This window comes from Arabidopsis lyrata (assembly GCF_000004255.2).
Source record: "Arabidopsis lyrata subsp. lyrata unplaced genomic scaffold ARALYscaffold_4, whole genome shotgun sequence".
NCBI classification, from domain to species: domain Eukaryota; kingdom Viridiplantae; phylum Streptophyta; class Magnoliopsida; order Brassicales; family Brassicaceae; genus Arabidopsis; species Arabidopsis lyrata.
The window spans coordinates 19,451,771-19,475,450 of NW_003302552.1; the positions used below are offsets into that span (position 1 = coordinate 19,451,771).

At 35.4% G+C, this 23,680-nt stretch overlaps 2 protein-coding genes across 6 annotated transcripts; one reads left to right on the forward strand and one right to left on the reverse strand.

The window, feature by feature from the left end:
- Positions 1-3,441: 3,441 nt before the first annotated feature.
- On the reverse strand, positions 3,442-4,933 carry LOC9315903 (nematode resistance protein-like HSPRO2). Its single transcript, XM_021028033.1, has one exon. It carries the CDS (start codon positions 4,874-4,876, stop codon positions 3,569-3,571), a length of 1,308 nt encoding a protein of 435 aa, XP_020883692.1. The 5' UTR covers positions 4,877-4,933; the 3' UTR covers positions 3,442-3,568.
- Positions 4,934-19,385: 14,452 nt separating this feature from the next.
- LOC9317757 lies at positions 19,386-22,692 on the forward strand. Of its 5 annotated transcripts, XM_021028943.1 has the most exons (11): positions 19,386-19,533; positions 19,608-19,811; positions 19,889-19,973; positions 20,298-20,489; positions 20,580-20,723; positions 20,800-20,836; positions 20,911-20,980; positions 21,106-21,138; positions 21,635-21,808; positions 22,017-22,159; positions 22,438-22,692. In XM_021028943.1, exons 1-7 carry the CDS (start codon positions 19,510-19,512, stop codon positions 20,951-20,953), a joined length of 729 nt encoding a protein of 242 aa, XP_020884602.1. In that variant the 5' UTR covers positions 19,386-19,509; the 3' UTR covers positions 20,954-20,980; positions 21,106-21,138; positions 21,635-21,808; positions 22,017-22,159; positions 22,438-22,692. The 5 variants fall into 5 exon arrangements, with proteins under 5 accessions (XP_020884602.1, XP_020884604.1, XP_020884603.1 ...); XM_021028945.1 differs by lacking the exon at positions 21,106-21,138 and having other exon boundaries at positions 20,911-20,985; XM_021028944.1 differs by lacking the exon at positions 21,106-21,138.
- Positions 22,693-23,680: the final 988 nt, after the last annotated feature.

Genomic DNA, 23,680 nt, shown 5'->3' on the forward strand with positions numbered 1-23,680 from the left:
CTCTAGGTTGGCATTTCACAAAATCCGGAAAATATTCAGTTAAATCTAAATATCATACGGCCCGACTAGAAAATCTGGAAAATTCTCTGCCGTTTATTGGCCCGGACATCACATCACTAAAAGCACATACTTGGAAAGTGCAATGCCCGCCGAAGCTACAACACTTTTTGTGGCAAATGTTAGCAGGCTGTGTTTCGGTCACAGAGAATTTGCGGAAAAGAGGGATAAATTGCGACATAGGATGCGCAAGGTGCGGTGCGGACGTGGAAACTATTAATCATACAATTTTTGAATGCCACCCTGCCCGGAAAATTTGGGAACTTTCGCAGATTCCTACGGTTCCAGGCATGTTTCCCTCGACGTCTATTTATGCTAATTTGGATCACTTAGTTTGGAGAATACCCTCAGAATTCGATTCATCGTCATATCCATGGATAATATGGTATATCTGGAAAGCACGAAATGAGAAATTTTTTGATAATGTGGATAAGGACCCACAGGAAGTTTTATGTTTAGCAGAAAAAGAGGCACAATCGTGGCAGACAGCTCAAGTCGAGCTACATACTGAAAATTTAGGTTCTTTGGTTCTTGATACTCGACCTCGAGTAAGGGATATTTCTCGTGATACTATCTATTCTGGCCATCGTTGTTTTGTGGATGGATCGTGGAAAGAAAATGATAAGTTCTCAGGTACTGGTTGGGTATGTACTTCAGCAAATGGAGAGGCGCCAACTATGGGAGCTGCCAACATACGTAGAAGTCTCTCTCCCTTACATACCGAAGTGGAAGCTCTTCTTTGGGCGATGAAGTGCATGATAGGTGCAGACAACCAAGATGTAGCTTTTTTCACAGACTGTTCAGACTTGGTGAAGATGGTGTCTTCTCCAACCGAATGGCCGACATTTTCAGTGTATTTGGAGGAGTTACAGAGCGACAAGGAGGAATTTTCAAATTTGTCTTTATCTTTAATTTCTCGTAGTGCAAATGTAAAAGCGGATAATTTGGCACGAAAAATTCGTACCGAACCGCATCATATCACATATGTAAACAACATTCCTCAGGAATGGCTCTTTTGAGCATTAATTAAAAGCGGTTGACAAAAAAAAATAACATTCTTTTGACTCTCTTCCGATTGATTTGGACTCGATTTTGCGAGATGATAGCCTTGGGTCAACACGACCAAAGCGTATCCGTATGTAATTTGTTTTTTCTTTTATTTTAATAAAGCATGAGAGACATTTTCTCCTGGGGAATTACCAAAAAAAAAACAATAACATACACCGCCGTCATTGAATATAATAGTACCATGATATTAAAATTGAACTTTGAATATAATAGTACCATGATATTAAAATTGTTTTTTTTCTCATACACTAACATCTATAAAAGATAGGTGTTGATTTGTTGACGATTAGTCAAAGCATAGATATGTCTCGTTCGTTACTCGTTAGTCGACCACCCATATTTCAATTACGACTTGGGGACAACTCAAGTATGGATCACGATATTCTTAAATGTAATCGCTTGTACAAAAATCATAGATCATATAAAATGAAATTGTATTCAAAGAAAAATAAAAATAAATAAATAAATTGTATTCAAATACAGATCGTCAAATGTTTTAAAATTTTTAGTATTATACAACTAAATTAACCAAACCACCAATTCAATTAATATAAAATAAAAATACAAGCAGAATTTAAAATTAATCAACTCAAAATCTCAGCGATTTTGAGTCTACATGCTTTTTAAAGTTCTTAGGGACTAACGATAGAATCGTTTTTGTGGCCAGAGGTGAATCAATGTTGATGTTTAATGTTTGAGAAAATGCTTGAAAATCGAATATGAATGTAAATTGCCTTACTCTGTGGCAATTGGAGTTCAGGGGTGGAAGACAATACTTGTTGGCATTTTTAAATGCCAATGACACTTAAAAGAAACAAGTAGATTACTTATCACAACAGTAATAGATGCAACTTGACATACCTCCGTTGAGGCAATCAATTCTAACAATAGATGTGGACAATCGCTCTCTGACTAATATAGAGTTGCCAAACAATGTGCATGACTTCGTCACGCTTGGTGAATATAAATATGAACTTGCATTGTTCGACTTGGTATTGGGCCAAACGTTTAAAAAGTGCATTGTATGGAGAAAGGATGTTGCACTTATACAATTTTTGTACATTAATTTGAGTGATTTTTCTATGGAGAGCAAAATTGGCTTCTTGCACTTACAATTAATTTGAGTGATTTTTCTATGGAGAGCAAAATTGGCTTCTTGCACTTATACAATTTTTGTACATTAAATACAAAATTTCATGCTAAAAAAAAAAAAAAAAAAATTTCACAAATAATTGAAGCTATTAATTGTGATGTGGAGAAGTATACATACTTTTTTATGTTAAACAAATAATGGTCAATATTATCTAACGCTTTATCTCCTCAGTTCCCTCAGTTCAGTGAGCTGACGAAAAACCTTAGATACAAGGTATGTCCCTTGTCAAAACGCTCTATAGTTTTGTTACTTTGAGATTTAATCATGTTTACTCTGTATTTCTCTTGGATGTTGTTGTCATTCTTGTCTAATTTCTTAGCTTGCAGAGAGGGCTGCTGGGGGAATATTGTTTGAGCTCATTGCACAATCTTTCAATGATCAAGCTATCTCTGAGAATTGTAAACCTGCTTGTTTTCGCTTGTGGCAAGCAAAAAATTTCTTAGTGTCTGTGACAGACTTAACAGAGAATGAATTGAACAATGTTCCCGGCATCAAAGCTTTAAAGGTTTGTTCAAAAACTGAGATTTTCAAGCTTTAACATTACATAATGTGGATATTGACATCTCTTGTTTCTTGATCTCTTACTTTTTTGTCCTCTATTTTAAAAATATAACTTTTTCTACAATTTTATCATAAGGTTGATTTAATATAACTTTCAGGATGTCATGTATGATAAAAGTAAAACCTTTCTTGAGTTTTTGGTGGTTGGTTTTAATGTCGTTTTACCCTCTTGTCATGTACCACATTTGTGGGCTAAAGCCTTTGGGCTTTCTCTTAATAAAATTTGTTGAATGAAAAAAGGCAATGTCGTTTTATACATTGCTTTTGAATTTTGATTATACTTTGGTGTGTTGAGGATTTTGTTTAGTCATCATCGGTTTGAATGATTCGTGTTACACGGCATCTAGTTTAGCTTTTTTTTTTTTTTTGGTTAGATTATCATTGAATATTGGATACTATAATACCATGATAGTGAAATTGTTCTCATACACTAAAACATGTATAAAGGATAGGTGCTGATTTGTTGACGATTAGTCAGAGCATATAGATTGATTAGTCGTTACTCGTTAGTAGACCACCCATATTTGAATTACGACTTGTGGATAATTCAAAGTATGGATTACAATATTCGTAAATGTTTATCGTTGTAAAAAAATCATAGATCATACTATAAAATGAATTTGTATTCAAATATGGATCGTCAAGTGTTCCAAAAATTTCGGTATGTTACAAACTAAATTAACCAAACCACCAATTTAAATAAATAATACCAGCGGAATTTAAAATGAATCATCCCAAATGACTCCAGAACTCTCCCAAGAAAGTCTTTGCCGCGTCAAGACTCGGGAAATACGTCGGCTCCATAAATATCTGACTCAACGAGTCACACGACTCTTGACTCGCCGTCGCGTTCGTCTCGGCGCTTCCCATCATCGCCGCCACTAGCTGCCTATACGAGAAGAAGAAACTCTTCGCCGCCGCTTCAACCGCTTGCATCCCCTGAAGCAGATGAATCTTATCGCACTCTCTCTTCGTCGCGTAAAGCTTCATCGCCGCCTCTTGTAATCTCGGTCCTCCGGTTGGATCTACCTCAACCGCCAACACCGCCGGTACTTTCTGCCTCAGATCTTTCGACATCTTCATCATCTCCACTAATCCTTTAGATCTGAAACAAAACGCATCGTTTTTCCCCGTCGATTTGATCTGTAACTGCTTCTTCAATTTCAGAAAATCCTCCGGATCCATCAACATATGAAGATCTTCAATCTCCGCTAAAAGTTTCCAGATCTTCTCCAGCAAGTAAACATCGTTCGAAGCTTTTTCGAATTTCTCTTCTTCGATACTGGAGACGATTCGATTCAGAAGATTTCCAGATGCGTAGATCCACGATTCGAGGATCTGATGAATGATATAGAGCGTTTGATTCTCTTGATTATCGATATGATCTGCGAATGGATTATCCTTGAGGCTATAGATCTCGTTAGGTCGGCAAATCGCATCGTACCGGAGATTTGGTTTCCCGGCGATGTTTTGTTCACCGAGTCCAAGCGTGTACTTACACCGACTCATCTCGTTATCGACCGTAGATAAGATCTTCTTCCCTAAAGCTTCTGATCTCCTCCACGTAGCTAGCTGTGGTAACAAACTCAACGAACTCCGTCCATCGCTGACCGGAGCCGCCGAGTCACCTTCTTCTTCATCGTCTTCTTCGCAGATCGCTGCTACAAGCTGGATCTGCTTCGTGACGAGAGAATCTAACCTCCGGTTCCATTCACGGTGGTTGATGTACGGTCTAGTATCAGAACAAACGGCGAAAACTAATCTAAAACTGATCTCCAAAGCTTGAAGAGCCGGTTTAAGAATCGGCTCTGACGTCCACGTAGGAAAATCACGAGATGACCAGAGCTTTCTTAGCTCAGGAAGACGAAGGTAAAGCTCGTAAGCAGAGCAAAGCGCTGGTGCGGAACAAGAGATCGGAGACGAAACAGGGACGATTTTGAATGGTGATGGAATAGTTACGTGAAGCTTTGAAGAAAGCTTAGGTGAGTTTGGTAAATCTGATGATGCCATCTTCCTCTTCCAATCCATATCAACCATTTCTTTTTTTTGTGAATGTGTTTATTTTTTTTTATTGTGTGTTAAAATTTTGAATTTGATATTTTTTCAGATGAATGTATTTAGGATACGAGGAGAGTATTTATAGAGAGAAATGTGGATAGAGAGAAAAAGCGTGTGGAGTTATACCGACGCGACTAATTTGAAAGTCAGCGTAGAGACGCGGTCTTCTTTAAAAAAAAAAAATTTGGGAACACCAACGAGTCGTGGGACTGTGGATTAATTTCAGGATAATCTTTTTCTTTTCTTTTTTTTTTTGGCTTTATACGGATAAAGTTAATCTATATAATTAGTGATTAGATAATTCAATTTATTGCTTTTTTTGTACTGTTTTCCATTAAAGGTAAACTGTATGATTAGTCGAATGTTCAGTAATCAGAGCTCTAGATAAATATCGAATTTTTTCTCGTTTTGGTAAGAGCTTGTCCTTTCAAGGAAAGAAAGGAGGGAGTATATTGTCGTTTAAATAAATGTTTTATTTGATGATCGATAAGAATATAAAATGTTCTGCAATTACATTTTGATAGTAAATCATGCGTTATGGTTTGTCATAATGTCATTTATAAGTAGATCCCATCAAAAGTCATAATTAAATTTTCGTTTTGTTCATTAATTTTATTCTTCATAAAACAACATTTACAAGCTGTAATTAGTTTTTTCAACTAATCATGCACATGGTGTTTTTAATATTTATATTTTTTTGTCGGCTAATATTAATATTAACAGTCGTAAAACATAACGGATGTCATGTACCATGCACATAAAAGAAAGCAATGTTTTCATTGAGTATAAATAAAGCAAATATGAAAACGTCATTTATTTTCATCAATTGAATAGAAAAAAACAAGTATAGTATTTGTTTTGATGTTTTCTAATCTAAAACAATATGTATATCTATATATTAAACAAACAAAACTATTTGAAATTCTTTAGTAGCGTAATGACGGGCAATTGAAGAAATTCAAGAAAGCATAAACATAGATGTCACTAGATTCTAATAACATCAAGGAAAATAAGTTTTTTTGTGTGTGTGTGTGTGTGAGTATGTATAATTGATTCGAAACTTGAACATCAAAACAAATATAGGAAACAAAAATCTTTTTTCGACGTTCTTTTATTATATATGAACACATATTTCCTTACAATAGAGTTAGGAGTATACTTACAAGTAAGAGAGTTAAAGACAAATATACATTGATGAAAAAAAAAAAAGACAAATATACCTTATGAAAAAAAATTATTGCTCAAAATTAAATTTGGATACTAGAAAAGTGTATAGTCCGCCAGTTTTTTTGTGAAACATATTGATTGTTAAACCAGTGTCCACTAGATTTGATATTGTATCGTGTAGCTTATCTCGTGTTATTAATATTTAAAACGCGGAGAATTATAATAGAAATAAAAATCATATAAAAAAGGAAGGGACTATTTTATTTTAGTGTGGATAAGCATTTAGACGGTGCCGTGTTATGAATTGAAAAAGAAAAACAAGGAATGGCACATGGAGAGAAGTAGGAGGAATATAGATGCGAAGCTTATCCAAAAAGTGTGAGGAAGGTTGGAGTTTGGTCTCAATTTCTTTTTCTAATACAGTAGTTACTACGTACTTGGAAGCTGTCGTTTACTTTGACTTTGTTTTTTTTTTCTTTGTTCGAGTTCAATATTCTATCTCACCGATATTTTTATTTATTTATTATATGATAGATAAATTTTGATTTAATAAGACTGTTTGTGATTAAAAAAAAAAAAACTGTTTGAGATTTCACCAAATCTGTTTTAGTGCATGTATATTTTGTGACAAAAATTTTGATGGATGTTTCTGTTATTTTATCGGTAAACATCTAAGGATAGTGAATTTGATTATAGGTTGGAGTAAAAACAGACCATTTCTTCGGTTATAAATTAGACAAGTGTATTATAACGAATGATTATAGTTTGAAAACAAATTAGTGGTCAATAACCTTCCATTTCTTATTTTATGTTAAGAGTTTTTTTTTAATTATTGGTATTGTTTTAAATTCATTTTACACGTCAATTGTTTGCACTTTGCACTACTAAGTACTAACCAAAGCCATCTTTAACGTTTTTCTACATCGAATTACAACCGCCTAGTAAATTCGAGAATTTACTCAATCACTAGAACTAATTTTTGATTATTCAATATATCCTCTTTTAAATAATAAGAGAATCTATATGCGGTGACCACATAAGATTGAAAAATTAGTTCTCTCTCCTCTTCAATTTTATCGTCTACTGTACAACAAATTTAGACTATTTTGCCCTTAACTTCAACATTCATATTTCTCTCTTTTGTCTGGTATCTATGCAAGAAGAAAGAGAGAGTAGATGAGAAAGAAGAAAATAAATGGTTTGGAGGAAGAAGATCCGGATTGGACAGTATATACAAATGTTGGATGGAGAATCAAAGCTTGAGATTATTTTAATCCTTTCTTGTAGAGAACTGTTATGAGAGTGGATCTTATAAGCATCCCTAGTTTCTGGGAATTGAAATTGAATTGATGATCGTAGATAAGAATTAGATGAAATTGGCAATTAGGGGGATGAGAACGAGGTAGTGGTCACTACTATTCCGGTGGATCCTTTGATGGAGACGAGAAGTAGTTTGATTTCACCGGAATTATGACACTGCTAGTGGTTACTATTACTACGGTGGATCCTTTGATGGAGACGAGAAGTAAGACGGCGGTTAAAGGAGAAGAGAAGAAGGAAGCAACGTCGCCTGCTCTTAGACTCACGGCAGTGGAATTGTCACAGATGGGGGAGAAGATGGAGCATCTCGGAGACGGTAAAGAGAGTTGTGACGAGGAAATTGAAAAAAAACCCAGTAGATTATTTCAAGTTTTCTTTCTCTTATTTGATTTCTGATGTCGATAAAATACTTGTTAACATGTTAATCGAATAGTTATCCACATAAATATTATAATATATGTAACTAGTTATTTGTATATGATATAACAAATGAGTTGCCACGATAAATATAAATTTATTACATAAATTATAAACTTATCGCGATACAATATGATTTAACATGATATATTTATAAACTTATCGATATATATTATGTTATCATGCTAACCTAATAGATAATCAGTTAACTCATAATATGTTCTTACTTATGTATTTGATTCGTTAGAATCAGATAAAATACGTCGATAACAATTTTATTATATTGCTAAATAATTTGTTATATACGGAGGGGTATTTTTGTCCAATTTATATAAATTGATGAGAGAGAATTAATTATATAAAAACTATAGGTGTATTCTTAATTTATAAGTCTTCTGTGTATTTATATTAATATAGCCCAAGTAATAAAATGTTACAACTAGTATATTCGAGGCATTGGTCATTCCCAAAAAGGCTAAAACCAAATTTTTAAGAATTATAGTATGTCATAATTAAATACACGTTTAAAAATAAAAAACATATGAAAAGTATGCAAAGAAGTTTGTAGATTGTCTGCTTATTTAGATTAATAAGTTACTTCAAAAGAATATCCCTCTTTTGGGCTTAAGACCTTCTTTCTGATCTAGTGTCTTCCATTAGGTTTAGAAGAGAACTTTAGTTAGGAAAAACATTTTCCCTTTAGCCGCTATCCACCTGTTATCGTCATTTTTGCTTCTTTTAGCTTGAATATCTTCAAAAGTTTGAGGTTTCTCGTTTCAGTTCATCAGTTCTTGAAGAAAATTTCGCTCTTTGTGTCTCTTTTCTGCCGAAGGAAGTTTGCTTGGGGTTATAGTTATGTCATCTGCAATGGATAAGGCGCTTATGGCGATGTCGTTGGAAGAAGAAGAAGAAGATCTACCGTTTGAAATGCCGAACCTCCCTGAGTTTATGTCAATGGAGAGGAATGCTATGAGTTTGGTTGGTCGGACCTTAAATCCGGATTGTCAGCCGATGAAGAATCTTATCAGGAACATGCCTAGGAAGTGGCAAAAACCAGGGAAGATGAAAGGGATTGCTTTATCAAATGAGAAGTTTCAGTTCATCTTTGATAATGAGCACGATCTGCAGGAAGTGTTAGATAAAGGCACTCATACATTCAATGATTGGTCTCTAGCTGTGGATCGATGGTATGAGCATCCTCCGGCAAATTACCTACAGTTTATTCCAATTTGGGTCCAGCTCTGGAACTTACCAATAAATTTCTACACGGTTCCGGCTATTACTGCTCTTGGGGAGCTGATTGGAGAGGTCAAAGTGGTGGCTTTTGATCCGGACAAACCTCAAATTTTGGAGTATGTTAGGATCAAAGTTTTGTTTGATGTATCTCGGCCTTTACGCAGGTCTAAAGTCGTCAATCTTCCTCAAGGTGGTTCTACGACTGTTAGATTTCAGTATGAGAGAATCCAAAAAAGATGCTATGAGTGTCAAAGGCTCACGCATGAAAAGGATTTATGTCCTATCCTGGTAAAGAGAAGACAAGATGCTGCAGTTGCAAAAAGAGAAGGAAAACCAGTGCCAAAGCCTCCTAAAGTAAATTTCCTAAAGGATTCTGATCCTCTGTTTGGTATTCTTAATGAAGATCAGGTGGGCATTGATCCTTTAACGGGTAGGCATATGATTGCTGCTGAGGTGCTTGAAGGAATGAGGCAATATCTGTTGGTTAACAATAATGAAGATTGGGTTATTAAGGCAGATATAATCAGGAAGTCGGTGAGTGAAGTTGAAAAGGACCCTATTGCAAAGAAATCGATTCTGCGTCTAGAATCTCCTCTTCTGGTGCACCCGGATGCTAAAAAAGATAAAGGTGTGGTGTTTGAATATGGTGATCCTGTCAGTCTCTCTCAAAGGTTAGCTCCCATAGATTCTGGTTTTAAGGAGTGCTCCCAGCAGGTTCATGTCAGTTCTGTTAGTTCCTGGTGTTTGGATTCTAATTCTCAGCTTCTCCCTGAAGTACCTGGAAACTTTCTTGCTCTATCTCAGCCTTTTCAAGATAGTGCGACGGTTTATAGGCCTGGTTTCATTGAAGCTGGACCTTCCGGCACTATCTTGAAAAAGGTTAAGCAAAGGAATAGGCCCCCAAAAGTCATCAGGAAGCAAAAACCAAAGTTTGCTGGTGTGGGTTTGCTTAATCATAAAGTTCAGATGGGTCTACCAGTTGGTGTGAAAGAGAAAAGAAAAGCAGAAGACGAAGGTCCAAGCTCTGCCAAATCTACCAAGCTTAATCCTAAATTGGTGATCCCAAATGAGGGATCGTCCTCAGTTTAATGAGCATCATCAGTTGGAATTGTCAAGGCTTGGGACGGTCTCAAGACATGGTGATTCCGCGTCTCAAGGAGCTGCGTAAAAAATACTTCCCTGAGATTTTGTTTCTGATGGAAACCATGCATTGTAAAGATAAGCTAGTAGATTTGCAAGTTCTTTTAGGGTATGATGGGTTACATACGGTGGAGCCAGTTGGCAAGTGTGGTGGTTTGGCGTTGTTGTGGAAAAGTAGCATTCAGATGGATATCCTCTATGAAGATAAAAATCTGATTGATGTACAGGTGCAGTTTGGTTCTTCTAATTTCTTCTTGTCTTGTGTATATGGAGATCCTGATAGTAGTATGAGGAGTGCTGTGTGGGAAAGACTCAATCGTTTAGGTGTGGGAAGAAGAGATAGGTGGTGTATGGTTGGTGATTTCAACGCAATTCTACATAATGGAGAGAAGTTGGGAGGGCCTAGGAGGGTTAACAGCCTCTTCAAACCTTTTTCTGAAATGCTTGAGATTTGTGATATGTTGGAGTTGTCTAGTGTTGGTAACAAATTCACTTGGGCAGGAAGAAGAGGTGATCATTGGATTCAGTGTCGTTTGGACAGAGCTTTTGGCAATAAAGATTGGTTTCTTCATTTCCCTGCTTCAAATCAGTCTTTCCTGGATATGAGAGGATCGGACCACAGACCTGTTTTGATTAGCTTGATTGCTTCGCAGGATGTCTATCGAGGTCTGTTTTGGTTTGATAAAAGATTCCTTCATAACAGAGATGTAAAGGAGGCTATTTCTAAGGCGTGGAGACCCGGAAATATCAGTGGTGGTTTCTTAGTTTCTCAAAGACTAAGAGACTGCAAAAAGGCACTAAGTTCATGGAAAAAGAAGAACAGTATGAATGCGCTTGAGAGAATTCATCTGTGTGAGGCTGCATTGGAAAAAGTTCAATCTACGATGTGGCCTAATCTTCATCAGGTGCATATACTGAAAAAAGAATTAGTCAAAGCCTATAGAAGTGAAGAAGAGTATTGGAGACAGAAGAGTAGGCAGAAATGGCTAAGGTCTGGTAATAGAAATTCTAAGTTCTTCCATGGAGCAGTCAAAGGGAACAGGGCTAGAAAGAGGATTGAAAAACTTAAAGCTGTGAATGGGCAGATGATGAAGTCTGAGGCTGCCAAAGGTGAAGTGGCAACTGACTACTTTATTAATCTTTTCAAGTCTTCAAATCCTCAGAGTTTTCAGGATTGGTTCTCTGGTTTTCCTCCAAGGGTCACAGGGGACATGAATGAAAATCTAATTGCTAAAGTTACGGCTGAAGAGATTAGAGAGGCAGTTTTCTCCATAAAGGCTGCTAGTGCCCCGGGGCCTGACGGCATGACTGCTTTGTTTTTTCAACAGTATTGGGATGTTGTTGGACAGCAGGTTACTAAAGAAATTCTGTTATTTTTTGACGCTGGCATTTTCCCTGTAGAGTGGAATTTCACACATCTCTGTCTTTTGCCCAAGACTCACCATCCTACTGAGATGTCAGATTTGCGACCAATTAGTCTCTGTTCAGTCCTGTACAAGACTATTTCCAAGATTTTGGTTAGTAGACTTCAGCCTATTCTTCCTTTGATTGTCTCAGTGAATCAATCTGCGTTTGTTTCTAAGAGGTTAATCACGGATAATATATTGGTTGCTCATGAGGTGGTTCATAGTCTTAACTCTCTTGTGGATATTTCTTCTCATTACATGGCGGTCAAAACTGATATGTCCAAAGCTTATGATAGAGTTGAATGGAGTTATTTGCGTTCTCTTTTGATTGCTTTGGGTTTTCATTTGAAGTGGGTTGAGTGGATAATGAAATGTGTCTCTACTGTCACTTTTTCGGTGTTGATCAATGATCAACCTTTTGGTATGATTAACCCTCAGAGAGGTCTCAGACAAGGCGATCCCTTATCGCCATTTTTGTTTGTTTTGTGTACGGAAGGGCTCACTCATCTCCTGAATAAGGGTCAAGCGGAAGGTAGATTGCAAGGGATTAAATTTACTGATGATGGTCCAGAAATACATCACCTACTGTTTGCTGATGACAGTTTGTTTATGTGCAAAGCTTCGTTGGATCAGTGTAATTTTCTTCAAGAGACTCTTAACAGATATGGGACAGCTACGGGTCAAACCATTAATCTCAGTAAGTCTTCAGTGACTTTTGGTTCAAAGGTTAATTTGGTGCTTAAAGGTTCTATTCAGAGTAGGCTTGGCATTGTTAAGGAGGGTGGTGCGGGTACTTACTTAGGCATGCCAGAGTGCTTTAGTGGTTCTAAGGTGGAAATTCTCAGTTACATAAAAGACAGGCTTAAGGATAAACTTTCTGGTTGGTATGCAAGGTTTTTATCTCAAGGAGGGAAGGAGGTCCTTTTAAAATCTGTGGCTCTTGCTATGCCAGTGTTTGTCATGTCTTGTTTTAAGTTACCTTTGACGACTTGCGATGCTCTCTCTTCTGCTATGGCTGACTTTTGGTGGAGTAATGCTGAACATTCAAGCAAGATTCATTGGCAGAGTTGGGAAAAATTGTGTCTACCTAAAGATCTAGGAGGGCTGGGCTTCAGGGATATCAAGACTTTTAATCAGGCTTTACTTGCAAAGCAGGCTTGGAAAATCCTCCAATATCCAGACTGTTTGTTTGCTAAAATCATGAAGAGTCGTTATTTTCCTTCCTCTGATTTTTTGACTGCTACTTTGGGTGCTAGACCATCTTATGCGTGGAGAAGCATCATGCATGGAAGGGACCTTCTCTGTCAAGGCATTGTTAAAAATGTGGGTAATGGTAAGTCTTTTCAGGTCTGGATTGATGATTGGATTGAAGATGAGGAGGAGGGTTGGAGAGCTCCTTTAAGATTGAACTATATCTTTAATCCTGACCTCAGAGTTTCTGACTTGATTGACTGGAGGAAAAGGGACTGGGATCCACAGAAACTGAGTGAGAATTTCTTTCCTGAGGATATCCAAAGAATTCTTAAAATCAGACCCGTCACTGAGATTGATGATTTTTATTCATGGAAGCACAATAAGAGTGGTGATTTCTCTGTCAAGTCTGCATATTGGTTGGCTTCACAGTCGTGCAATCTCCAAACCAGACTTCAAGCTGAACAACGACCTTCTACTAATGACTTGAAAGCAAAAGTGTGGAAGTTGAAGACTGATCCAAAGATTCATGTCTTTCTTTGGAAAGCTCTTAATGGCTCTCTGCCTGTTGCCAAGGCGTTGAAGTGCAGAGGGATGAAAGTGGATGAGAGGTGTCAGGTTTGTGGAGGTGATGATGAATCCGTGAACCATGTGTTATTTACTTGTTCTTTGTCAAGACAAGTATGGGCTCTTACTGGCATTCCCTCTCCGCAATGGGGTTTTGAAAATGGTTCAGTCTTTGCTAATCTTCACTACCTGATTGAAAATTCTTCTAATTCTCTTTGGCCAGAGGACCTAAGAAACTCTTTTCCTTGGACTCTTTGGAGAATATGGAAGAATAGGAATCTTTGGTCCATTGAAGGTAAATGCTTCACTGCCTTAGAATCTGCTCAAAAAGTCAGGGAGGATGTCTCTGAATGGTTTGATTCTCAGAAGTTGAATGAAGATGGTGTTTTGGTGGAACAATCGGGTGTGGTAAGAAGTGTGAGAGTCAGATGGAAACCGCCACCTGTGGAGTGGTGTAAATGCAATATTGGTGTATCTTGGTCCAACAGGAACAAGCTCGCTGGTTGTGCATGGGTGTTGAGAGATCATCGAGGAGTTGTGCTTCTTCATAGTAGAAGAGCCTTTGCTAGGATTGTGGATAAGCAACAGGCTCATTTCAAAGATGTTCTTTGGGCAATTGAAAGCATGAGAAATCACAGGGTGGAGAAGGTTATTTTTGGGTTACAAGATGGGGTTTTGGTGAAGGCGATTAACAGACCGGCTGCTTGGCCCTCTTATAGATATCTGTCTATGGAGGTTTCTCTGGCCCTTAATGGAGTGAATCGTTGGAAATTTTTTTTGGAAAACTCTGTCTCAAACAGAAGAGCCTTTTTAATTGCGAAAAGTGTTACTAATGATGGTAGATTACAATCTTATGTTGCTGCTAGTCATCCTATTTGGCTGGAAGGTGTTTTCGCAGAAGAAAGGATGTTGTCCTCTGTTTGATTGAGAGTTTTGTATTTAGCTCGCTGAGTGGAGCTTATTATTTTGTATAGGGCTGTCTCCTCCTTGTAGAGGCTCTGTTTTATATGTGTGATTGTTGTGGTTTGTTCCCAACTTCATATGTTGTAACTTGATGGTTGTTGATGTTTCATCACTGTTCTTCAATATAATTCCAGTTGACCAAAAAAAAAACGATTGTCTGCTTATTTTATTTTTTTCCTTGGATGCTTCCTCGTTCCTTAACTTTGAATTCAAATAACTAAATAAGTCATCCTTTGAGCAAAAAGAAATTTAGTGCATATATAAAAGAATATATCACATCCACATATTTGGTTAGTGATAGATATAGACTCGCAATTCATTCTTTTTAGATATCAATGATCTCTTTTTTTTATGTAAACCATCAATATATGAAACAAGCAACCACCGGCCATACAAATTACATTAACATTATTATAAGTAGAAATTATCTGAAATGGACCATTTTTCAAGATAATCTCAACGAATAATGAAATACATATCTAACAAAGATATGATTACTAGTAGTAAATATCACAATTTCAGTTTTTGGAGTATTTTAGAAAGAATCTTACGATGTGACAAACAATCAATAAAACACCATAAATGTAAGCATTTCCAATTTTGAAATTCTTCCTAAATGCAAAATATAAAATTTTGAATTCTTCCTAATGCAAATGTTCCTTAATGAAAAAATGTAAACTTGATGTGTTTACAAAAATGTAAAATTTCGAATCTTCCATAGTTTATGTTCCTTAATGAAAAATATAAACTTACCAAATGTTGCTGATGCATTGACAAATATGTAAAGTTGGTGTCGACAATACATGTATATATACTTAAGTATAATCTGTACACGAGAAAAAAGAAGAAGAAAAACAAAGTTTAGAAGGATTGGAGATTGGTGGTGTGGTGAAGAAGATGATGACCATAGTTAAGTATTATTGGTCAGAATTCATTGGCATAGTGTTGGGCGTCTTCATCCTGATTCTTGTTTGGTACTTGTATGGCTCTTATAAGAATATATGTCATAAACACACTCTATTTAGCTATATTTTTTTCGTTACTCCAGTATTCCACCATTCATATTATTTAATTTACCACCCCTTACTATTTATTACATTTAAAACCAGAAAAAAAAAACATATGAAAAGTATGCGAAGAGGTTTGTAGACAGTCTGCTTAATTTATGTTTCCTTGGATGCTTCCTCATTCCTTAACTTTGAATTCAAATAACTAAATAAGTCATCTTTTGAAGAAAAAGAAAATTAGTGCATGTATAAAAGAATATATCTCATCGATATATCTGGTTAGTGATAGAGATAAAGACTCGCAATTTATTCCATTTAGATATGATCATGATATGAAAAAGCAACCACCGGTCCATATTAATTATACAAAACATTCACATTTTATATATGGTCAAATATTTTTTATTGTCCCCATTTTTTCCTATGTTCAACCTAAATTATTACGTCTCATAGGATTATGACTTTTGTAGTAAGATTTCACGTGCACATAACGAAAGATCATTAGGAAAATTTGAATCTGTCTATCTCACCCCTATTCTTGATAGTAACAAATGAGTTACGCAAAAAGTATTCATTACTTCTTTAGGAATGGATATTAATATAGGATGGGTTATATAAGTATTATCAAAAGGATATGGTGTTACTTATTAGAATTCCTTTCATGTTTACGATAAGTCTCTCCCACTCTTTTTAAAAAAGTTGATTTGGCCTTTGTATAGTACATAGTCTTTTTTTCTTATACTTCTTCTCCAAACGTTTATTTATACAAAAAGAAAAACAGTGACATCGTATATTCCACTAGAAAGAACAAAAAAAGAAATTCTAATTATTGTTTATTAGTATTATATTGGATTAATAACGCTATAAGAATATACATGACAGAGAAAAATAGATCATTGCATGTTTTGATGTATGAAAATGGCTAAAAAGTAAAAGCAAACATTTTTAAGTCTCACGTTTACATTGACGCACTTAGAAAAATCAACATACACTACTATGCACATAAGATTATGGAACTAATTTCTTATTTTTGACTTGGAATAATTTTGTCGACATGAAAAAGATATACTAAAAAAATGTGAAATTCCAAAAATAAATAAAAGGAATGGAGTCTAAATCGGGGCCTGGCTTCCATCCGTTTGGGCAACCAATGAGGTGGATTCGCGCGTAAGAAAATGACACGTGGGATTCGTCATGTGGCATTCACACCAACTTGGTCCAAAAACTCTTATCTGTTCTCAACTGCCACGTGGTCGAACCAGAGCTAGTTAACGGTTCCAAGAACATGAATACACGTGGCATGACAGCTGGAACTCTGATTGGCTTTCACGTTTATCTAAGTCGCTGATTAATCCACTTGGATGGGCCAATGGCCATCACCAACTACCTTTATTTTTATTTATTTTTGGTCGAAGAACACAAACATTTTTTTCCTTAGTTGTTGCTATAATCGGCATCTGTCTTAATTCAATTTATTTATTCTTCTAATTCTTTGCAATGACATCTAAATAAATGAACAAAAAAACTAAAATGTCCTCATCGACTTTATTATTAAGAGTATAATTGACACAAAAATTAAATTAAAATGACAATTAGCATCTAGCAGTAAAACATTCTAAAATTCGTAAGATATGAAAAAGGCATTTTCCGTGATCAAAATGCTCTTTATCCTTTTTTTTTTTTACAGTGAGATTGGATGATCAAGTGCGTTTGTTTTAGAGAAAGACACATTTCTATGTTTCTTCATTGGATTCGTTTAAATAAAATAAAGTTGTGTAATAGTATTTCTTTACTTTATATAATTGTATCAATGGGAAAACAAAGGGGTTTTAGTAATATTCTTGTTTGTGGATAAACTCATGAGTATTGTTATGAAAATTGAAATCATAAAAAAGAAAAGAAAAGGAGGAGTCAACAAAAGTTGAGCTATCAAAAACAGGTTTCCTGGGAATGAAGCATGTCTCCGGCCGCATTATCCGACCATTATCCATTATCCATTCCTTTTTTAATCAAGAAACCATATAATATAAATAATAAAATTAACAATAATTAATTTGGTAGTTAAGGAAAAAGGCTTGTACTCCAATAGATAAATGTCATGCCCAAACCAAAATCTCAGTTTTCTTTGTATGTGAAGTTTTAAGGATTTTGGTTGAGCCCAGGCCCGGCTTACTCATCGGTAAGACCCGGTGCCATACAAAAAAAATCTTATCTTTAATAAAAAATTTACAAAAAGTTATATTTCATAAATTATTTTGTATTTTATAGCTATTTGGATCTGTTATTTTTGTTTACTAATTTTGGGCCTCAATATTACCTTTTAAAATAATATTTTGGGACCTTTACATATAGATATTTTATAAAATTTCAGCATAATTAAATAGTTAAATAATAGGAAAACTATGAATTTGGACCTTAAATTTGTTGGATCCGGTGCAAATGCACCACTTGCACATGCCAATAACCGGCACCGGTTGAGCCTCATTCTAAAACATTACTAGTATTTAATTGTCTAGACTCAATCGAAAATACCAAATACTAAAAGACGACTTCAACAGACAACGATACCTGAACCATCAATTACAGTAGTATTTTTTATTTCCTTGGTAATTGAATTAATTTTCAGCACCTTGTGTTTTTTAAGCTATTGTTTAACTTATAAGATGGCATGATTCGGATAAAGTTTGGTATGGGAACACATCACTCTGCCTAAATTCCTCAATAAATGCCGGAATGAGAAAGATATATCAAATTATGCATGTGGGTGAGATCAAACTCCAATAAACATATAAAATTCTTTGATGGGACATTCTTAAACTATTGAACTCAAAAATTAACGACGGTAACCATATTTCGTCAATCCATGTGATCTCTCCATATCATAATTATAAGTTTAAAACTGTGAAAAATCTCGTACTAGAGAACTATGACGTTTGTGGATATGCTATTTTAAAAAAGTCGTAACAATTTTGATGTATATCCGTTTGGGAACATGGAAACATCTTCCACTTCTTCTTCTATGTCGGACTCTTTTTTTGACTTTTACGTGGGACAAGAAAAATGGATACAACTTGGAAAACTGATGTCATCGCAAAAACGTATCTTAGAGGAAAGTCCTTATCCACCAAAAACCCCAAAATTCATTTTTTTCTTCTAATTTATAACAAAGCCAACTTAATTGACGTTAATCAAGCACCACATTCCTCTTTCCATTTTTTGTCCTTTTAAAATTCTGATTATTATAAACACGACATATTCCACCTTTAAATTACTCAAAATGGGGGGTTTTTGTAGCACCAAACCTTACTTATATCTGAATTATTATAGTTCATAGCACACTTTCCTTAAATACATATCTACAATATATCATCAAAGTATTAAAAACACTTTTAGAAGATTGCATAACCTATCCTTATGATAAAATTATTATCTAATTTTAATCAAGTGTTACGTTAACTTTATAAAGTGTTCAAAGTGAGTTAAACAAAACAAAAACGAACAAAAAAAAAAAAAAAAAATGTTTAAGGAAGAATTATAGGGGATAAGCATGCCTTGTTCTTTGGTTGAAGCACAAACATGCGTTTGTTAATAATTGTCAGAAAAAAAGTAAGTCTATAAGAAAATGGATCATACTCATTTTAGGCATTCCCATGAGAGGAAGAAAGCAAGGCTAGCTGCAACCTTACAGATAAATATACACCAACAATTATACAAGAAAAGCATCCAGTTTATAAATTACCCGATTGTGTATATTTTTGCTAAGAATCATTATCTTATTAATTTGAGTTTTGTCTTTATTTCAACCCTCGAAGCTCAAATCACAATCTATCATTCAGAAACAAATGATCAGCATGTTTTCGGGTTAATTAACTCTATGAACTTAAGATTTTAAAAATAAATGTGTATATGGCTTTGTAAAAATAATATTTTTTTTTTCTTCTTTAAATAATAGAAAGTATGGTAGTTTAAGCAAAACATATAAAATGGAGTATTTCACTCCTTAATTATAAAAATTTACGACAACACCTAACCAGACCCATTAAAAGCCCAGTAAATAAAGCCCAAATGAAACAAGACCCGAATAGTCGGGATCATTGTTTTTGCTCGCCCTAGATCGGCGTTCATACTTTCCTCAGTGGCGGCACGATCCGGTGGAGAACCAACCACTTCGCAGGAACACATTGTTCTCTGATCTCCGATGGCTTTTATTCAAGACCTCATGGTATGTTTATCCAACATTTGTGTCTTGGAACAATTCTGAGATAACATCGTAATGTTTTTGAACTTTTTTTTCAGCTTGAGAATGTTTCGAGTGCGGTAGTCAAACAGAGAATCATCACTCTTGCCAACAGATTAGGCATAGAAGAGAATCGATCTCTGTTTCTTCTTATTCTTTATAACTGGAAGGAAGAAGACATTATTGCTGATCTGACTTCTAACGCAAACCTCTCAAGCATGCTGAGATCTTCTCTTCCTGAGAATGATTTTCACGTTGCTCAGGTTAGTTATCTTATACTTTATGGTTTTGAAAGGTTTGAACGTTTAGTATTACTGAAGTTTTGTTTTTGTTTTGCTAGAATCAACTTTGTTCAGTCTGTGGATTTACTGGGGAATGTGGTGTTCTCGACTGTCAACACCATGCTTGCCCGCATTGTTTGACAGGTTAGGTTACAAATCTGATTTTTCTTTACTCCCTTGTGATTTAGAACATCTTCCTGAAGAATAGAGTCTCTGGTTTCGTTATCTGTTACCGAGTCTTTAGCACTTGTTTTATGGATTTATCTTAGTCAAATTGTTTTGAATAAGTCTCCCTAGCTTATAGGAGGCGTCTGATGAAGTCGCAGCATTTCTAGTAAGTTTGTTTAAGGTTGTTAGTCTTAGTCTATTTAGGTCCCTCTGATGTAACTCTTTTAATCAATCGAATTATTCAGTTTCCTACTTGATCTGTTTACAATATTCCCTAACTTTGATTCTTTTATTGCATAGACCATGTTAACACTCTCTTGGACGCGGGAAATGCCGTTCTTATTTGCCCTGCTCAAGGCTGCAATAAATTTCTTAACCCATCTGCTCTAAGTGGTCTCCCTATTTTGTCTCGAACAAAATTCACGGAAAGGATTCTCAAGGACTTCATTACCAAAGTGGAGAATCCACATCCACTTGTTCATCTCAAAAGAGGTTAAAAAAAATCGTTTTTAATGGTCTTTTGATACTTAAGTTTTAGATATTGTTGATACGTTGTTGATGTATTGGTTTTATGTGTAACAGGACTTGAGTTCGTTTGGGTTAACAGAGGTGTTCTGTTTACCACTGGCCTTGCAGGAGCTGCTGCTTTTGGCACTAACATAGTGTTGAACTATCGTCGAAAGCATCCTCAAACGTGGAGGAGTCTTGGGATCATCACAAAAAGAGGTTATTAGACTGCTGTTGTTTTTAGTAATTTATTAATATTAAAGCTAATTAACTCATAATTGGTTTCTGTTAATAGTTGCTCGTGGAGAGGATCCTGCTACAATTACTTTTGGGTAAGCTTCTGTAATTTCTTTCATTGATGTTTAAGCTCTTAAAGTATTCATGTCTGTAGATGTTCTTTTTATAGGTGGAATACTTGGCTGGAGGCGAGGTTTGGAATTGGAAGTTGATTATGTTCCTTTTTATGTTGCTCTGAGGTAAGGTGAATTTTAAACTCAACTCTTCAAGTTTTCTGTTTTTTTTTTTGTCCTCCATTTATCTTAGATTTTCGATATCTTAAAACTATACACTTTCCCATTTGTTTTCATCAATTTTTTTGCAGGGCCATATTAGCAGAAGGCAGGGAGATTAGATTGTATTAGAATCTTAGACCTGCTTATGTTGCCTATCCCGCCTTTTATTTAGACTATGTCTGGTTTTAAAAAATACTTTTTGTGGGGAATTCTAGTTTCACTATGCAAAGCTTTTAGAAATGGACATTTGTAGACCAGTTTAATGAGCACTAATGTGTTTTTTTGTGGAAAATGTCTTTCGTATTCCAATGAAAAGTCTTAAGCAATGGGCACACTTTATTTAGTCTGTAGAGTTATAGCCAATGGTAAATCCTTTGCAATATAGAACAATTAGAAGGCGTGATGGATAAATTTCTCTCTAGTGTATCTGCCTAAATGTTGTCCAAAATATAAGCTTTGAAACTCAAATTAGATCACTGGACTAGAAAATGATTAAAAAAAAACTTTTGAGTATATGCTGCTCCCAAATATAAGCGTCTTACATTACATTTATTAAGACGCTTTCTCCCATTCTAAATGATAAAAAAATGTCTTATTTTACTCTTAACGTCTTTACAGGCTTCCAAAGACTATGAGGGGCTTTAGAGCAATCTCTCCATAAAGAAGCTCGAATGGAGCACACTCCGCAGCGTGGAATCAACTGATTTGAGGAAAAGAGCGAATCTTTAGCTTCAGCGATGATGATTAATCAAAGATAGCTTCAGTGGTGACATGTAGATGCTATCCATCAAGGTATTGCCTCATTGTTGTGCAATGCACATTGGTTACATCTGGCTAAAATAGTTGCTCTGCGGGATGAAAGAAAGCATATAAGTGAAGGAATGAAACATATATTCTATGAAGTAAAATCTGAATATGTTGCTTTGTAATGTGGACTGTGCTTTTGGTTATATAGCTGAAATTAACCAAACTTGTTATATGTTGGATATGTTCCTGTCAGAGTTGCTGGAGTATTGTTGTTTGAGCTGTTGGGACAATCAGCTGTTTATCCTTGACTGAAGAAGATGAAATACTCTTTTGCGTAGTTACTGCATTGCACGTTAAAGGCTTTACCTTGAACATTAGTGCATTACAGAAGTCCAGGTTTGTTCTTCTAATTTGAATCAGTGTTATCCTTCATTCGTTCATCAGTTAATTAAAACTCGATGATAGGTAGTTACCTTTCTCTTGATCTAGAATTATATCTTATAACATAAAGAAATTGGAGGAAGTTTAGTTTTCATTATGCAAATGGACACTTCTTCACCCAATGGATTTGACTCTATGATTGTTTTTTTATAAGGGTCACCACTCTATAATTGTTGATTTTTTTTTTTTTTGGTCAAACATAATTGTTGATTATATCCATATCTTTTACGCAGGTAGTCTGTATCCCAGTGGCTATGTTCTCATCGAATGAAATCAAAGCAGCAGAGACATGATGAGTCTTTAAGCTGGGAAACAACAGTCAGACCAAATCAATTCTACTACTACTACTTCTTTTTAAGCAATTGTTTGTAAATGTTCCAACATTTAAACTCTAGAAATCATGAATAAAAAAAATTTGTTATTTTTGAAAATTTGAAAGTTGTGATGTTTACAAGCGAAGAGATAACCCAAATGTTTTTAATAAACTATTAGTCATCGATGAGTGAATTACAATTTTTTTTTTTGGGTCAAAACAAATAGTTTGCCTGTAACAGAAATGAAGGAGCATAAATTTTATTTTGGTCTTTTACTATTTTTGATAGGTACACAAAGTTATAGATTTTATTTTGTAGAGTCAAGATTCGACGAAACGGATTCATACCTTTTTTCTTGATATGATAACAAAAGCAAGACCGAATAATCAAGCCTCACCTCATTAGAAGGACGTCTATGACCCTGGTTCTGATGTGTCACTCACCCGAGTTCAAGAGCTTAGCTAATCCAAAGTCAGAGAGCTTTGCATAGCTTTGCATTAAACTCATCATCAATTCAATATTTTGCTTGCCTTTATCTTTATATCTCCAACCTCTAAATCTGTCGCGATTTGACTGTTCCATAACATTCACGAGCAACCTAATCCTTTACTGATTCTAAAGAAAGGATTACCACTGATCAATCTTAGAGCTCACCGAGAGAACTAATCCTCGACAATGGAGCATAATACTTCCTTGACCAACAGTCCAGAAATCGGATAAAGAAAACAAAAGACTCGAGTTCTCTCTTTATACATGTCCTCTATACTGGCTCCCAGCACTTCACCGGATGAGAACCACAAGCTCTCTCATGGTGATTCACAGAGCTACCTCGACTCAAATTATCATTATCACTAGATTTTGTTCTTCGGTTCTTCCCAAGTGAGGCTCCATCGTTTCCCTATAAACATCGTCATTGGATTTATCACTCAATAAACTTTCAGTGTGAGGATTACGATTCTGAAACCCAGCCCTGTGGACTCTGATATCTTTTGTACGCATGTGTTATTTGCTTCAAGATTTCCGCCGGAGTGTGATCCATATAAAACTAGAATACAAACACTTACGCACAATTTCAAGCCTTTCAAACAAAAAAATGATATGCAAGACCGAATAATCAAGCCTCACCTCATTCAAAAAAGTCAATCCCATGATGAAAGATCGT

What these genes read in the sequence shown, in the direction of transcription:
- LOC9315903 (XM_021028033.1), bottom strand. Translation starts at nt 4,876, where the DNA reads ATGGTTGATATGGATTGGAAGAGGAAGATGGCATCATCAGATTTACCA.
- LOC9317757 (XM_021028945.1), top strand. Translation starts at nt 19,510, where the DNA reads ATGGCTTTTATTCAAGACCTCATG. An exon ending in TTGCCCGCATTGTTTGACAG is followed by an intron (nt 19,974 to 20,297) that starts GTTAGGTTACAA and finishes TTTATTGCATAG; the next exon opens with ACCATGTTAACACTCTCTTG. An exon ending in TGGGATCATCACAAAAAGAG is followed by an intron (nt 20,724 to 20,799) that starts GTTATTAGACTG and finishes TTCTGTTAATAG; the next exon opens with TTGCTCGTGGAGAGGATCCT.